Genomic DNA, 16,920 nt, shown 5'->3' with positions numbered 1-16,920 from the left:
CTTTGAGGTGTCCCAAAGTGGCTTACAATCGCCTTTCCTTCCTCTCACCACAACAGATACCCTGTGAGGTAGGCAAGGCTGAGAGTTCTCTAACAGGACTTCTCTGAGAACAGCACCATTAGGGCTGTGACTAACCCAGCGTCACCCAGCTGGCTGCAGGTGAAGGAGAGGGGAATCAAACCCAGCTTGCCAGATTGAAGCGACCACTCTTAACCACTACACCATGCCAGCTCTCTTGATCTCCATTGATAGATATTTTTCACAGTTTGTTGCAGAAGGTGCATCGATTGGAAAAGGTCAGTTTACATTCCAATCCCAAAGAAAGGCAACGCCAAAGAATGTTCAAACTACCGCACCATTGCACTCATTTCTCATGCTAGCAAAGTTATGCTCAAAATCTTACAAGCTAAGCTACAGCAATATGTGGACCGAGAACTTCCAGAAGTACAGGCAGGATTCCGAAGAGGCAGAGGAACTAGAGATCAAATTGCCAACATACGCTGGATCATGGAGAAAGCTAGGGAGTTCCAGAAGAACATCTACTTCTGCTTCATTGACTATGCTAAAGCCTTTGATTGTGTGGAGCACAACAAATTGTGGCAAGTTCTTAAAGAGATGGGAATACCAGAGCATCTTATTTGTCTCTTGAGAAACTTATATGCAGATCAAGAAGCAACAGTGAGAACCGGGCATGGAACCAGTGATTGGTTCAAAATTGAGAAAGGAGTTCGGCAAGGCTGTATACTGTCACCTTGCCTATTTAACTTGTATGCAGAGCACATCATGAGAAAGGTGGGGTTAGAGGAGTCACAAATTGGGATCAAGATTGCAGGAAGAAATATCAACCACCTCAGATATGCAGATGATACCACTCTAATGGCAGAAAGCGAAGAGGAACTAAAGAGCCTGTTGATGCGGGTGAAGGAGGAGAGTGCAAAAGTTGACTTGAAACGCAACATCAAGAAAACGAAGATCATGGCATCCGGCCCTCTAAATTCCTGGCCAATAGATGGGAAAGAAATGGAGGTAGTGACAGATTTTATTTTCCTGGGCTCCAGGATCACTGCAGATGGGGACTGCAGCAAAGAAATTAAAAGACGCTTGCTCCTGGTGAGGAAAGCTATGGCAAATCTAGACAGCATCCTAAAAAGCAGCGACATCACCCTGCCAACAAAAGTGCGTTTAGTAAGGCTATGGTTTTCCCAGTTGCAATGTATGGCTGTGAAAGTTGGACCATAAGGAAGGCCGAGCGTCAAAGAATTGAGGCTTTTGAACTCTGGTGCTGGAGAAGACTCTTGCGAGTCCCTTGGACTGCAAGGCGAACAAACCGGTCAGTCCTAGAGGAGATCAGCCCTGACTGCTCGTTAGAAGTCCAGATCCTGAAGATGAAACTCAAATATTTTGGCCACCTCATGAGAAGGAAGGACTTCCTGGAGAAGAGCCTAATGCTGGGAGCGATTGAGGGCAAAAGAAGAAGGGGACGACAGAGAATGAGGTGGCTGGCTGGAGTCACTGAAGCTGTAGGTGCAAACTTAAAAGGACTCCAGGGAATGGTAGAGGACAGGAAGGCCTGGAGGATCATTGTCCATGGGGTCGCGATGGGTCGGATACGACTTCGCACCTAACAACAACAAAGTGCTAAGGCAACTTCAGACGTAGTTTAAATGACAAGTAGGTGAACTTGGCAAACAAAACTTTTGGTAGTCTTCAACAGTTCACCCTAGTGGAGAAGACAGGGCTGAAGGTTTGTACAAAATAGAACATTTTTCATAGCATACCTTCTCTGAGGTAGTCAGCTGAATCATTGGTCCAATTGTCATTTTTTTTCATTAGGCCAAGGTGGCTCCTGAAAATGATAAAAACAAGACATATGCTGTGCAATATGTGCCTAAGGTTACAGGACCTCACAAGGTAAGAACCTGGGAATTTCCAAAGATGGAGACTTATTTAACAACTGCGCTTGCCTGGGAGTGTTCGTTGCATTATTGTCCAATGTAATAGATGTATTTGGTTTGCTGGCTTCCTCCTGCCTTGTTTTTAATAGCATATTCTCTTTTCTCCTCAAAACATTGACTTATCTATTGGTCCTCAACTGAGGAAATGATTTGGCGGCATAATAACCACTTTACAGCTTCAATGTAATGTTTGTTCTTCTGGATTTCCTTCTGAGGTACAATGGTTTGTTTTCCAATCAGTTCAGTGCAAAAGAATTCCAGAAATTTGGTTTGCTTTCTCCCCTGTTGTCCTTTGTGATATAACCCAGTAATTTTAGTAGTGCTTTTAAGTTGGCCGAGAGAAAATAATTTTATCTCTTCACAAAAGACTGAATTCTGTAGAATTAAATACAACTTCGATGTTAAGGCAAGGAGCTTCCAAACTTTCTAAGTGGGAAATGGCTGTTCTATTAACTCCAGTGGAGTTCTGGATATTCAGAAATTCTGCATCTCCTGAATTCCGAAGGATCTTAACACACAATCCCAATCCAGATTTCAGTGACTGTGCACATTTCTATTGGATACAAAATGGTTAGGTGAGCAAAACATATTAAAGAATAGCTGCTTCTGTCCAGCTCTATTGTTGAGGTAGCCATTGATGCTATGAATTCCTCCCAAGATTTCTCACTTGTTTGGAGGGGGAGGTTAGAACTGGCCATAGTGGTTGTGAGGGCAGGAGATGCATTCCTGCATCTGGAAATAGAGGCCTATATTTTATGCAGCGGTGAGCAGAGATGTGCCACAGAATGTGAACTGCCCTATTTCCAGTGCATTGTTCTGTCTCTCCTAAACCAGACTCCTGTAAATCATCAGACCTGAAAGAACATCAGGGAGAGTAAGTTAGGCCTTTGCAGCACTGTAGGGAGGGGGCATGGCATATCTCCCTTCCCTCCTTTACAGGCACAAAAGCGATGCTATTGGGGAAGCTGCTGCTAGAATGGCATCTTGGGTCCAATGCATGGAAACTAAGTTTCAACATACAAAAGACGTACATTCACTTTGATGTTTCAAGGCCTACACTGTGTCTAAAGAGACTTCTGATTCTAGAAGCTTCAGTTGTTTTATATTGAGAATCTTGTGAGTGAACTTGGTTCAAATTCTGTTCATGGAGGCATTTCAGAATGACCATTGAACTTGTGAAACTGGCTTTAACAATGTTCCTACGTTTCTAGGTTACAGTTCTGTTTGCTGGTCAGCACATCTCGAAGAGTCCATTTGAAGTACATGTTGACAAAGCCCAGGGTGATGCTAGTAAAGTAACAGCAAAAGGACCGGGCCTTGAAGCAACAGGAAATATAGCCAACAAACCTACTTACTTTGAGATCTACACAGCAGGTACAAGAGACTAAAGGGCTATATGGGTTTGCACTCTAAACACCAGCATAGCTCTGTAGCTGTAGAGTACTGGTTTCTCGTTTTTTCTTCCAAGAGCCAGTGTTTCCATAAAATTCTGTGGGGAAAAAATATTTTATGAGTGCCTAGAGGAACAAGGGAAATATATGGTACTCCACAGGTTGGATTTGGCCACCCATAGGTACAAAGAACATAGGTTCTTCCTCTTGTACTTCCCCCCCTAAGTCCTTTTTGAATGTAGAACAGTTGATGTTAGGCTCCCTGAGACTCATGTAGACTAATTGCTATATGGATCTGTGGAGGTTGCATTGAAGGAGAAGAGGACAAAGTATTGCACTTCGACTTGCAGTAGCAAAAAACCTTTCAACACAGTTACTTGCACCAGTGGTAGTTGCTGGCTTTAGCTGCTTGCAGTCAAGAAGTATTCTCATGAGTACATCTTTCTTCTTTCTCCATACTAGTCAACAGAAATGAATACTGCTCTGTTGGCTGTGTGAGAGAATAGATTGCCATTGTGGAAACTGAGGTGTGGGTGTCTACTGTCCTCATCTGCTGTAGTGTATATGCAAATATAATAGTGCCCAGTCACATTACTTCTGTTCCAGATTGTTGCTTTGCAACTGAGCTACTAGGGCAGGAATTAAGGCTATTAGTTCACTTAATCTTCAGAACAAAGCTGCTAGGATCAAAAGATGATGGGGAAAAGTATCATGTAATATTGGACTTTGAAGTGGCCTTCCCACTTAACATGGCTCCAGTACACACAATACATAATTTGTCTGTCTATATAGCAGGCCTTGTCTCTTAGCTGATGTTAAACTTTGACTCCAATTAGTAACAGAAATTAGAGCGCTGGACTGAGTCTGTAGCAGTTGAACCTTGGAGATGAACAGACATCTGAATTTACAATCGCCTTTGTTTGCTGTATAAACATAACAAGGAATTTACCAGCATGAGAGGCTGAGTCTCGTTATATTGCGAAACTTAAAATTGCTTCAACCCTTCAGGACAAGCAAACTAGCAAGCACCTCTATAGCTTAACTAAAGGTTTTCTGTAACAGGCAATCTTAAGGAAGGGCACCTTTTTATTCATGACCCAGGAGGAAATGGGGGTGGGGGTGGAATATTTTGGGGGCTTGAACTGTTTGGATGTCATTGTCACTCTTAAATTCTTTTCAGAAAGAACTAAGTGAAAATGTTGCATGTAGTCAAGTTCGGTGGGATGAACTTTATAGGAACCAGCATTGTCACTGGCAATATAGACTTCTGTCTTATCTCCTTGCCTTATATAGATCTGTGCACCTATTACAGTAAACTCTCATATTCTGCATGTATAAAAAACCTATGTGTGTTGGCTCGAAAAGTAGGGGCAGCTGCCGGGATAAATATGAAGTTTTAAAATCATGCTTTCAGAAAAAGAAGCAGAGTTGGTTCTTATATACCGCTTTTTTCTACCTGAAGGAATCTCAAAGCGGCTTACATTCATCTTCCCTTTCCTCTCCCCACAACAGACACCCTGTGAGGTAGGTGAGGCTGAGAAGAGCCACAATATTACTGCTCAGTCAGAACAGCTTTATCAGTGCTGTGGTGAGCCCAAGGTCAACCAGCCGGCTGTTTGTGGGGAGAGTGTGGAATCAAACCCGGCTCTAATCGCCAGATTAGACGTCCACACTCCTAGCCGCTACACCAAACTGGCTCTCTCAGCCACGCAAGTTCAGATTGCTGAATTTGATTTAAGAATTAACATGTCTACAGAGAGAAATGATGTACAAGCTGCCCACAGACAGTACATATGTTAACTGTAACATGTAAACAGGGACTTAAATCGATGTCAGTGCTTTCCATTTGTTTGCTTCTATTCCATATCGGTGTGGCTAGGATGAAAAATGGGCACACTGGTCCTCCACAGTTAAACTGATCTGAGCTGGCCTGACTGTGTCTTTGCTTTCTTGTAGGAGCTGGTGTTGGTGACATTGGTGTAGATGTGGAGGATTCTCAGGGGAAGAATCCAGTGGAAGTTATGGTGGAAGACAAAGGCAACCAAGTTTACCGCTGTGTATACAAGCCTTTGCAAGCTGGTCCTCATGCCGTGAGAGTGGTGTTTGCTGGAGAGCAGGTTCCAAAAAGCCCTTGGAATGTCCTCATTGGTGAAGGTGTGTGGCCAGGACAGATTTGCACCTGCTTATATTACTGGGTTTTAAAGAGTGTAGACTTTGCAAAAAAAAAAAAAGTGCAAAGGATCTTCTAACAGCCAATCAAGCATTAAAACTGCTCTTGCTAAAAGTGCTTAAATGCTACCTGGGCTTGATTTGCCTGCCATCCTAAATGGCCATGCTTCTCTCTTTTTTGAGACTTCTAGTGGTTGAACCTTTTCCTTACAATCCCATAAAATCAACTATACTCACCTTATTTTGTATCTCAACTCCTCTCCCCCCCTCCTTTATACTGACACTTGGCTTTCTATTCCATCCTTGCTTGCTCCTGTGCTTTCAGACTTCTGCTCACCTCTCCTGAGCAACTCTCAATATGTGGGATGTTGGACTTCACTGCTGCTGGCTTCATAGTTGGGCAAGCTGTGTGTCGGTAAGAGGGCGTGCAGGGTGGCTTGTGTTCTTCTTGTCTTTCCTAAACATCTAGTCTGTGGGTTTGCAGCCTCAGGCGAGAGCTGCTGGGATGTACAAAAATGACGCAAGCAACTTGTCCAGTAGTTATATGGGGCTGTTGGCAAGTAGTCTCGCAAGAAGCCAAACTGCTTGAACCGCAAACGGCTGAACTTGATTGTGAGGTTAGAAACTGAAGCTCGGGTGTCTGTTGCACTCCCTCTGCTGCTGGTGTGGTCAGAATAGTCCGTGACAACTAGAACTAGGGGGAACAGAATGCTCTAGAATCCAGATGCAGAGCAAGTCTTCACTGGGCGGATCACATCCTGCTGCCAGGCCTGCAGCTGCAAACTCCAGAAAAGCAAGCACCTAGTAAAACTGGAGGCCAGCGTTCACCCTGAAACTCTTGTGGCACTCGAAAGCTCACGCCCTGAACAAATCTTTGTTGGTCTTAAAGGTGCTACTGGACTCTGATTTTATTGTGCTACTTCAGACCAACACGGCTGCCCATTTGAATGTAACCATAGCATAGTAATCAAGTACTGAAAAACAAGCAGACCACTTTAGTCTGCTCTTTTAAGCAGCTTTCTAGCTTCCATAAAGCTTCCCTCTGAACTCTTCCACAGTATCCAGCATTTAGTCATTATCTTGCGCACAGATATTTCCCCTAATAGCAGGAATATTCAGCAAAAGCATGTTTAAACTGGTGTCATAATATAGATTGGGATGATACTTGTGCTCTTCTTTGTTTTTCACCTCAAGGTATTACTCATCTTGAATTCCTTTTCCGTGGGTCTTTCTCTGGGTTTGCTTGTTTGGCATGTTGGCTTTCTGTCCACATTGCTATGAGCAGACCCCCTGCTATTCTGTATGGCATATAGGTTACATTAATAGGACCAGTTAAACAATATCACATAGTCCCAGGTGCTGTATTGGACTCTGTCATGCTAGGCTTTTCCTTGGAGTCATGCTCTGAAAAGCTGAATTTTTGGTGCCAGAGCATCAAAATGGAGGGCTGTACTTTGAATGCCCTAAAGCACAAAGTTCCAGGAAAATAATACACCATTTTAGAGTTGTTTAACAATAGTAAGGGGAAACAAACAATTAAACTCTTAAGGTGGTAGAAACTGATCTCGGTGTTCAAGAAAGTGTTTGGTTCCACCCCATTAAATGTGTAAAAAGCCAGGGTTTGTTAAACATAAGCTGCAGTCCCCCAAATTCTGTTTTGCTTAATATTCCCTGACAGCCCTAGTTTTGTTGCAGAATGCTTTGAAATTTTCATTTCATAAAGTTAATTCTCATCCTTCACAAAGCCAACTGAGAAAAGCTGCTAGAGACCTGCTTGCTTAAGTGAAAACTCTCTAGGAATCAAAGACTGTATTGATGTCTGTCTGCAATTTGCTTGTAGCCTGCAATCCAAATGCCTGTCGTGCCAGCGGGAGAGGCCTCCAACCAAAAGGAGTTCGGATCAGAGAAACTGCAGACTTCAAGGTTGATACTAAAGCTGCAGGGAGTGGAGATATCCATGTGGCAATTAAAGGGCCGAGTAAGTGTTCAGCTTCTTAACGTTGCTTAGTCTTTGAGGCACACCTGCCTTCTTCCCTTGACAAATCTTCTTAAGCACACAAGACAATATATGTGTATCTTAGGCTGGAAGCGTAAAATGGCTAGCTGACCTAAGTGATAGCATCTCATTTACTGATTTGTAGAGAGGTAACTTGAGCAGTATAGCTACTTTTAGTGGGCTTGGAAAGCTTTGTACTTTGAACTACAACTTATTTTTTCTCCTGCCAAAGAAACATATATTTAACAAGGCTCTGGGCCAGAAGATGTCTGAATAACCAGGACAGCATTAGGCTTTTGCTAGACATTTGCTCAAAATGTAAAACAAACATGCAATGAGAAGAATTCTGAGGCCAAACTAGATCTGACAGGGCTTTGTGTGTGAGACATGAATCTATCTGAGATGTGGGTGGGGGATGTCAGCAAAAGGATGAAATGTCTCCGTGCTTTCAGAAGTGGCTTCCCATATGGCATTTATCATAAAGTTTCTTGGCTATGCAGGCATGCTCCTCTTAAAGCAATGATGCTTTGTGGCTTGGGAGGCGCGTGTGGTTCTTTGGCATGCAACCTGTGGCTCTTCTGCATGTTGTTCCCAGATATAGCATCTGTCCCATGTTTCAGGAAAGCAGGCAAGGCCGTTCAGTGAGGCTTGTGGCTGGAGGTTGTTTCCACCTTGAAACAGCCACCACAGGAGGGGTAGTGAAGCTGTGAGTTTCTCTTTGAGGTGATGGCCTTATGCCAGGGGTGGAAGTAAAAGGTCCATCCTTTCCAACAATCCCCCCTCTCCCCCCAGACTTTGCACTCTCATTTCAGCATGGGCAAACAGCTAGGAGAGCAGGCTGGCTACAGAGAAGCATAAATCTGCCACAACAGCCATCTGGGGAAAGTGCAAGGTGGTCACAAGGGGTGATGGTGGTTAACCTCTGCCCCACCTCATTTCCCATGAATCTCCTTTAGGTGTTTTGGCTGAGCTGTTGTGCCTCATATTGATAAGAGTGAAGTAAGGGGCCTTTATGGGAGGGGCAGTATACAAATGTAATAAATAAGGAGCATGTAGGCTTCTTGCAAAGAGGCTTTGCAATAGTCCTAGCTGGCTCAGATCAGACTCCTGCCATAGGAAGCCTGAGCACTGTTCACTTCTATCTCTACCTTCTTGTGATCTCCCCAGCATGAAACAGATCAGACCCAGCAGCTGGTGGCCAGATCAAAGCCAGCAGAGAAAGAAAAGGCTTTTCCCATCCCAGCCAGTAGTGCTGTGAATTTCAGCTCCTTGAAATTCTTGTACATTTGCAAGCTGGATTGCTAAATTTCATCCCTGTGCACACTTACTTGAGAGTAAGTCTCACTGAACAGAGGGCACCTTCCTTTTGCATAAACTTGACTGTCTTCATAATTCCTGAGCATGGGGGCTTTGGAATTGTGTGGCTTGACAAGCTATCGGGTGCTATTCTGGTGATAAGGGAGGTAAAGGCAGGAGCTCTGTAGAAGTCAGGATATCACCATCATTAACATGGACCCCCAAACTAAGAGTCTCATTCTTAAACCAACGTGTCCATGATTATATAAAGGTTAGGGAATCTGTCTTATGTGGGTGCATCAATCCGGGCGTCTGAATGAGGTGGTAGAATGAAGCATAATACTGCTGAACATTCACCTATAAAACAAGACCCTTTTCAAGTTGAGGTCTCTCCCCACAAACCCAAATCTTCTTCAGTACCAGAATTCAATTTGAAGGACACCTTTAACATGAGCATTTATATTTTTGAGCTTCCAGCCCAATTGAGAATTCTGAATAATTTGAGAGCTTGCACACTGCTTTGTGTCATAAGGTAGATAAGCGAGCCCTTCCCCTCACTCCAGTCACACAGAATGGCTAAGAGTCAACAGTGGTGGGCAGAGATACTTTGGTAATCTACACGGTGTTAGTAACTATATCGTATGTTTGTGTTTGGCGTGGTGCATAGGGTATACAGAAGTTAGGAGGCTCTTTGGGTTGGTGGCAATAGCAAATGCAGCTCTCAGCTGTGGACTACCACTGCCCTCAAGGATATTTCTGTCTCACGAGTTGACTAGCTGCTTCAAGGCCTTCTTCATACATTAGATGTAGAAGGGAGGAAGTATGAGATGTAACATCCAGTATTCCAGTTCAGTGAACAGACTTTTTTGCTGATAGGAACATGTCAGAAGTACTTCAAGGTAACATGATTTGATGCCGTCTATTGACATCGATCTGACTAGTTCAGTTTTCCGAAATAGACTCTGGGGAAATGTTACCTTCTACCAATAAAGCAAAACTTCATATTTCCTGGTATTTACTGTTTTCCATTCCCAGAAACTCACAGCTAGAGTCCTCATGCTGACCTCACAGGGACCCCGGCCTCTACCTCAGTATGAACAAGACAGTCATGTGTGTATGCTGGAATAGAAATGGACAGGAGCTGCCAAGACTTCATTGGTCATGCCTAGGGAAACAGATAACTTCCAGAGTATTGCAAATATAATAGGGTTTGAATATAGGCATTAGATTTACTCCCCTCTTGGCCTTTATGAGGGATACAGCCTCGTAGAGAATTGGGGGGGCTGATCTAAGTGTCCTGTCCAGGACTGTGTTTGAGTTCTTGGTATGGCATTGTTGCCAACTGTGCACTATTAAGGACAATAGGCTTGTATCAACAAACTCCAGTGTATTTAGACTGAATCTCTAGGAAACTAAATCAAGTAAGCATTCCCTGAATACTTGTGGTCATGAGGTCTGATGAATTGTAAGTGTTCCTTGTTTTAACATATGACATGCATAATGTTGCAGACTAAGGAATAACATAAGGGAATGGAATAAGCGTGGTAATATAACATGTTCTCTCATCAGTCTCTGCTGGAAATGTTTATGCCATCTTTCTGAGGAGACAACTAGAATTTCTTTTCTCTTTTTTTTGGTGAACTGTTTCTGGTTGAAAAAATTTACTTCATGCTTGGGATTCTGTTTGAAAGAATGAAAGGCCCAATGGCCTGAAATGTGAGAAATGAGACTGGAACTATTAACGATTAATGCTAGGTTGTCTTTCTACAGAAGGTTTGGAGGAACTTGTGAAACAAAAGGAATTTGTGGATGGGGTATATGCATTTGAATACTATCCATTAACCCCCGGGAAATACATTGTCACAATCTCATGGGGAGGCCACAATATCCCAAAGAGGTGAGTTAGAACACAATATGGAAGAGTAAATGTGTACATCCTAAATAAGCTACTTATAGTTGCTTAGAACTTCTAAGAACAGAATTAAATCCTTGCTGGTGGTATCAGTTGAGCGCATTCCTGTGTTTCAGGTACTAGTATTATATCTGTCAAACTTAATGGCACCCCTAATACAAACAAGGCATACCTTGGCTGCCTCTGTTACTTCATATAACTCAGCAGAGCACTAAATAATTACTTGGTAGAGCCAAGATAAAAACTCCATTCTTAAACAACTTGTGTAGGAACCTTAGGCCACAGTTCCTCTTCAACAGACATTGTGTGGCTTGGAAGTTTGTGCTTCACTTGCCCTTAACTTTCTTGGTCCATTGATCGGGACAAAAGTGACTTCATAAGAAACCTTTTCATAAATGATTTCACATTCCTTGGATTTATGCAAGGCCTGAAATAATGTGCAGTGGGAGGAGGAACAGTGGTGACCATTGAGAGCTGCATCTTCCATTTGCTAAACTCTTAAGTGTTGCTGGGCTGGCCAGAAGCACATTCTTCCTCTGTATGTGTGTGAAGGGAAAAATAAGAGGTAAACTGTTTTGTGGTCTAGATCAGTGGTCCCCAACCTGCAGGCCGCGGCCCGCTGCCGGGCCGCGAAGGCCATGGCGCCGGGCCGCGGCTCCCTCTCCTCGCCCCCCCGCAGTAAAAAACTTCCCAGGCCGCAAGCTTGCGACCCGGGAAGCTTCTTACTGCGGGAGGGCGGGGAGAGGGAATCAGGGCCGGGCTGCTGCCTGTGCGGGCGTGGCCCGGTGCGCGGGCGTGGCCCGGTGCGCGGGCGTGGCCCGATGCGCGGGCGTGGCCCGATGCCCTGCCAGTCCCCAGCCTCAGAAAGGTTGGGGACCACTGGTCTAGATGCAATCATGAGCTTACTAGGATGGGGTGGTATAACAATGTAGCCTCATAACTGGGCTCCTCATTCCGCTCTGATAGCTTTCTCCAAAACTTGAATTCTGTTGTTTCTCCTTTAGCCCCTTTGAAGTTCAAGTAGGCTCTGAAGCTGGTCCTCAAAAAGTGAGAGCCTGGGGCCCAGGACTTCATGAAGGAGTTGTTGGGAAATCTGCTGACTTTGTGGTAGAATCCATTGGACCAGAAGTGGGATCATTAGGTAAGCCAATCTAGACAAAGTCAGAGAAACACAGTGCCCAAGAATTTCTTAAATAAAAGTGCTAGGAAAGTCTGCTAGGAAAGTCTGTCTATGTCTAAATGTGTAATCTGTGCTCCATTAAACACATCTTACTGGACTTATCGCTAATGTTCAGAAAGCAGGCTTCCTTGATATAAAGCTGGAGCATGTATTGGAGATGATCAATGTGTGTAGTAGTGTAGTTTGCAATTTGGAATGGGCACAAACTGGAAAATTCTGGTTTGGTTTGGGGTGTTCTGAATTAAACCCCCAAACCCAGCCATTTTACCACACTCCCCAAAATGAACCAGACCAGTTTGCTTCTGCTCATACACGCAAATCACATGCAACCATTTTGGCCTGACAGCTGAAACCCTGAACTGGACAAAGATTTGTGAAATGCTCAGGAGGAGGCACCTCCTCTGAATCTTGGTTTGGAAGGCACGAACCAGGGCATTTTCATGAAAAAAATTGCTTTGTGCCCTGGGTTGTTCCTATCCCTGTTTGCAATAAATGCATTCTTGTTTGGTCTGTAGATTAAGTTATGGCTGAATTATAAGAGAACCAGTTTGGTATAGTGGTTAGAAGTGCAGACTTCTAATTTGGCATGCTGGGTTGGATTCTGCACTCCCCCACATGCAGCCAGCTGGGTGACCTTGGGCTTGCCGCAGCACTGATAAAGCTGTTCTGATCAAGCAGTGATATCAGGGCTCTCTCAGCCTCACCCACCTCACAGGGGAAAGGAAAGGGAAAGCGAATGTAAGCCGTGTTGAGACTCCTTTGGGTAGAGAAAAGCGGCATATAAGAACCAACTCTTCTTCTTCTTCTTAATTACATTGCAGTTTAATTGGTGATCAGCTTCCCCAGGTTTATGCAGGATATAATTTTGTGTATATGTAAACAATAAACAATGCCAGGCATGTTGGAATGACTGCTGTGTTCAGATTTATCCATGCTTTTCCCACCAGCTCCCAGGGTTGTAACCCTTGGCTGCCTGTCTTAAGTGTACAGGGGTTGCAAACATGATGGTGAAATATAGCGTTTGGCCCTGTTTGTCCTAGAAGTGCACCTGCTGTAATGAGCAACTTTGGGCTGCCCTGTCTGTAGCAGAATGAAATGTATACTGGGGGCTGCCTCAACTAAAACCTGCTAAACCCAGGAAGGGGTTGCTACTTTGGATGTGAACTAAGTTGAAAGAAACACTAAGATGCCGTAAATGAGCCCTGTCAGCAAAATCATAATTTGGCACCTTTTGCAATACTAACATGCTTGTAACCTTTTTAGGTTTTGCCATAGAAGGTCCATCCCAGGCAAAAATTGAATGTGATGATCAGAATGATGGGTCGTGTGATGTGAAGTACTGGCCCAAGGAACCTGGTGAATATGCTGTTCATATCATGTGTGATGATGAGGACATACAAGACAGCCCCTACATGGCATTTATCCAACCAACTTCTGTAAACTTCGACTCGGACAAGGCAAGGGCATGAGGATTTATCTATTTAGACTGTGATCCAAATTTTTGAACAAATTGTTCCAAGGAGTGTCATTGCAACCTTTGCTTCCCTTATTGAAGGAGAGCCATACTGTAGCTTGTCATGGGAAATGTTGGAGGCCATGAATACAGCTGATGTTGCTGCTTCATCTAGTGACATAGCAAGAGCTGATGAAGGTCTATCCTGGGTTAGTTTGGGTTCATTCTTATCTAGCAGTTGATTGCTAGAGTCCTCCTCTGAGGAGTACTATTCTAGGCATTTGTTATAGCAGTATTTCTTCTAGAAAAGAAAATATTTGTCTGCAGTAAAATATATACAATCAAAGAGGAATCTTAATTGGCTTCTAAAAACAAACCTTGTACGGATCAAACTGCAGTGTCCACATATAGAGTCCTGGCCTTTTTCCCACTCTTGCTTATCTTTTCTAGGTAAAAGCTTTTGGCCCAGGTCTGGAGAGAACAGGCTGCATTGTGAACAATCCTGCCGAGTTTACAGTTGATGCCAGTGAAGCCGGGAATGCTCCTCTGAAGATATACGCACAAGTATGGCCGGAACCCAAGAACCATTTTCTTCTGATAAAAATGGCGCAGAAATCATTTTGCATTCAAACCGTTAAAATGTACATTTGCAGGGAAAACTGGAGCCATGCTTTCAAGTATATTTAAGACTTGAGCTGTATCTGTAGTTTAAAAAAAAAACATGTAACTGATCAGGTTTTTGGCTCAGGGCAGGTTCATACTTGCATTTAATGCCATGGGAGCTACTTTCTTCCAGCTTCCTCCCACACAGATCTGGTAACATGCTGACTTTCTGACAGTTGCATCATTGGCCTCCTTTTTGTATTCTGTCATCAGGGGTGGTGATGGAACAAGCTGCGCTTTAGATAAGGAAGGCGCTTCAGAGTGGGAGTGGGTGGTTTAAGGCACTGACATGCTTGACTAAATGTAGCACAGTAGATGGTGAAACGTAGAATGGCTTGTGGGTGTACAGTGAAGAAACAGTAAGAACTTCCACCTTGCTGCTGTTCTGGTGGGCAGGAAGCTCTGGCACCATTGTCTGTTGCCCGTATGCTAATCATTCACTAGATTTGTTGGCACCTTTCCTCTGGGAGCCCAGGGAGATGCATACTTTGTCCCTTTGTCTCAAAGTAATTATCACAAGGGAGGCTGTGAGATGGTGACTAGCCCAGAGTTGCCTAGGGTTATTTTATGGTAGTGTGGGAAGTGGAACCCAGCCTCTATCAGGCTGAAGCCTGGGAGTCCCCAACTTGCTTGATCCTGCAAGGCACTCATGGAATTATGACAAGGGGTAGTGAATGTTCCCATGAAAGGGCAGCCATGAGGGCAGTGGCAGTCCTGGGATGGAGACAACTGTTTGCAAATTCAGAAGTGATGCTGCCTGGACTTAAGTGCCAGCTTTGTGGAGGTGAAGTTTGGGCAATGAGATGCTCACTGGTTTATGTTCCTATGGAACAGGGAGCATTTACTCTTTACAGAGCCACAGAAACATACATTTCTAAGTCCAGAGACATAGGATGCTATTCTTGGCAAACGGAGCTCACAGATGTGATGCACCTGCCCTGAATGAGCTCAGTACTTTGCTAGGGAGAGACTCAAAGCCCCCTGTGCTTTTGTATTCTTATCATGAAGGAGCAAAGGCACCTAAAGAAATGCATTTGTGGGTGATCTGCTGGGTACTGTGCCATTGACCACTGTACTGTACTGGTTATCCATGGTAGCTTGTTCCTGAGTTTTAAAAAGTCAATTTAGTATCACTTCTCTGTTGTGTTATAAGATAATTTATTCAATAGCATGAAATGATTTTATGATCTTAAATGGACACCAAAAGCCATGTTGCTTGGATCAACTGATAGTTCTGGTAAACACCAGTAACTTCTAAAATCATGTTTGTTTTTGGCCCAAATCATTTCTCTTTAAGGATGGAGATGGTGATCCAATTGATATTCAGATGAGGAGCAAACCAGGTGGAATCTATGCATGCTCTTACGTTCCAACAAAACCAGTGAAGCATACACTTGCGGTCACTTGGGGAGGAGCTAATGTGCCCAATAGCCCCTACAGAGTAAGTAGTTTAAAGAAAATGTCCCTGTTTGTCCACTTGGTCTGTCTGTGTATACTGGTAATGTGACACTGGTAATACGTATAGTAGTTGCAGCAGAATTTTTCCAAGCAGATGTTGCCTTATATCAAACCTTGTTGATAAGCAATGTGGCATGAGGTTGAAGGCCATGACCATAGTAGAGCATGAAAGTTAAGGGACCGAGAAAGCAAGTTTCACCTCAGTAACTCTTATGCCTTGCATGTCTGTTGTGCTTCCTAGGTCCAGATAGGGCAAGGCAGTCATCCTCACAAAGTGAAAGTGATTGGACCTGGTGTGGAGCGAACTGGTCTCAAAGCCAATGAACCTACTCATTTCACCGTAGACTGCACAGAGGCAGGAGAAGGTAAAAGCAGGCACATGTTATTGAATTGGCCTCCTGGCAAACCTGTCATAATTTCCCCATTCGTGTAAAAGGGGAGTATCACTCTGCAGTAGAGGAAACCCTTCTTGGGAAACATCCAGAAAGATGCATGCTTTCAAGCAAGGGGTGGACAGTGCTGTTAACTCCTAGTATTAACCCATACATGAGGATATAAGGGAGCGACTGCAAACAGATTGGCTAACAAATTATCTCTCTTCCCTTCTAGGTGACGTCAGTGTGGGCATTAAGTGTGATGCTCATGTGCTAAATGAGGAAGAGCAAGACATAGATTTTGACATCATACATAATGCTAATGATACATTCACTGTGAAATATATGCCACCTGCAGCTGGGCGCTATACTGTCAAAGTGCTGTTTGCTGGAGAGGTGCGTGAAGTGCACAGGAGGGGTTTGGGGTCAGAGCAAGAAGTTGCGCCAGATCAAATGTGTCTTTGAGTGACTGTCTAAAGCTGCTTTTATATAGGCTTGATGATTGCCGTGTGACTTAAAGGGGTTTCTGGGCCTATTCAAATATTTGTGTTAGTCTTAAGTCTGTGAAGTGTGTTTTTTTCTCTATAAGCTTTCCCTAATGCATAGATGTTACAGTAAGGATGATGTATTTAGTATGTTCTGGCTTTTATGATGGCATTAGTTTTCTAACAAGAACTTAAAAAAAACCCTCTAGTTTTTGAGTAAGCTGAGAATATATAAAAGCACAGGACAGGAAATAGGAATGCTACTTCAACACTGCCAAAAGTAAATGAGGCCAAGCTCAAACTTCCACTTGTCACAAATGGGGTATGAGATCACACTGACATTGCTTAAATGGCCACTGCACTTTTGATGTGTTTTTGTAAGCTGGCGTGTTTAAGGCAAACTTGGTCTGAACAGGACAAAATGTTACCATGAAGTCTTGCGGGGGGGGGGGGGGTAGTGTCATTAGTCCAACACTCAAACTACAAAAGCCACTTGTTCCGTCATACATTTTACTAATTAATGTTGATACCTTCTTAAGAGGGGAAGCAATAATTTGGTCTTTTGGCAGCAGATTATAGAATGGAAGA

At 43.7% G+C, this 16,920-nt stretch overlaps 1 protein-coding gene across 4 annotated transcripts in view; it reads left to right on the top strand.

Annotated features, from left to right (window-relative positions):
* FLNB (filamin B) overlaps positions 1-16,920 on the top strand; it is a 95,401-nt gene that overhangs the window by 41,808 nt on the left and 36,673 nt on the right. For all 4 annotated transcript variants that reach the window (XM_077325450.1, XM_077325449.1, XM_077325448.1 and 1 more), the window contains exons 6-16: positions 1,834-1,911; positions 3,167-3,329; positions 5,303-5,500; positions 7,356-7,493; positions 10,578-10,704; positions 11,724-11,860; positions 13,163-13,356; positions 13,803-13,916; positions 15,313-15,456; positions 15,715-15,838; positions 16,083-16,243. In XM_077325450.1, coding sequence (XP_077181565.1) covers positions 1,834-1,911; positions 3,167-3,329; positions 5,303-5,500; positions 7,356-7,493; positions 10,578-10,704; positions 11,724-11,860; positions 13,163-13,356; positions 13,803-13,916; positions 15,313-15,456; positions 15,715-15,838; positions 16,083-16,243 — 1,578 coding nt within the window. The remainder of the gene's footprint in view (positions 1-1,833; positions 1,912-3,166; positions 3,330-5,302; positions 5,501-7,355; positions 7,494-10,577; positions 10,705-11,723; positions 11,861-13,162; positions 13,357-13,802; positions 13,917-15,312; positions 15,457-15,714; positions 15,839-16,082; positions 16,244-16,920) is intronic.

The sequence above is a fragment of the Paroedura picta genome, chromosome 3 (assembly GCF_049243985.1).
Source record: "Paroedura picta isolate Pp20150507F chromosome 3, Ppicta_v3.0, whole genome shotgun sequence".
Lineage (NCBI taxonomy): Eukaryota > Metazoa > Chordata > Lepidosauria > Squamata > Gekkonidae > Paroedura > Paroedura picta.
The sequence above is the reverse complement of the archived record's forward strand: the minus strand, read 5'-3'. Positions and strand labels throughout refer to the sequence as shown.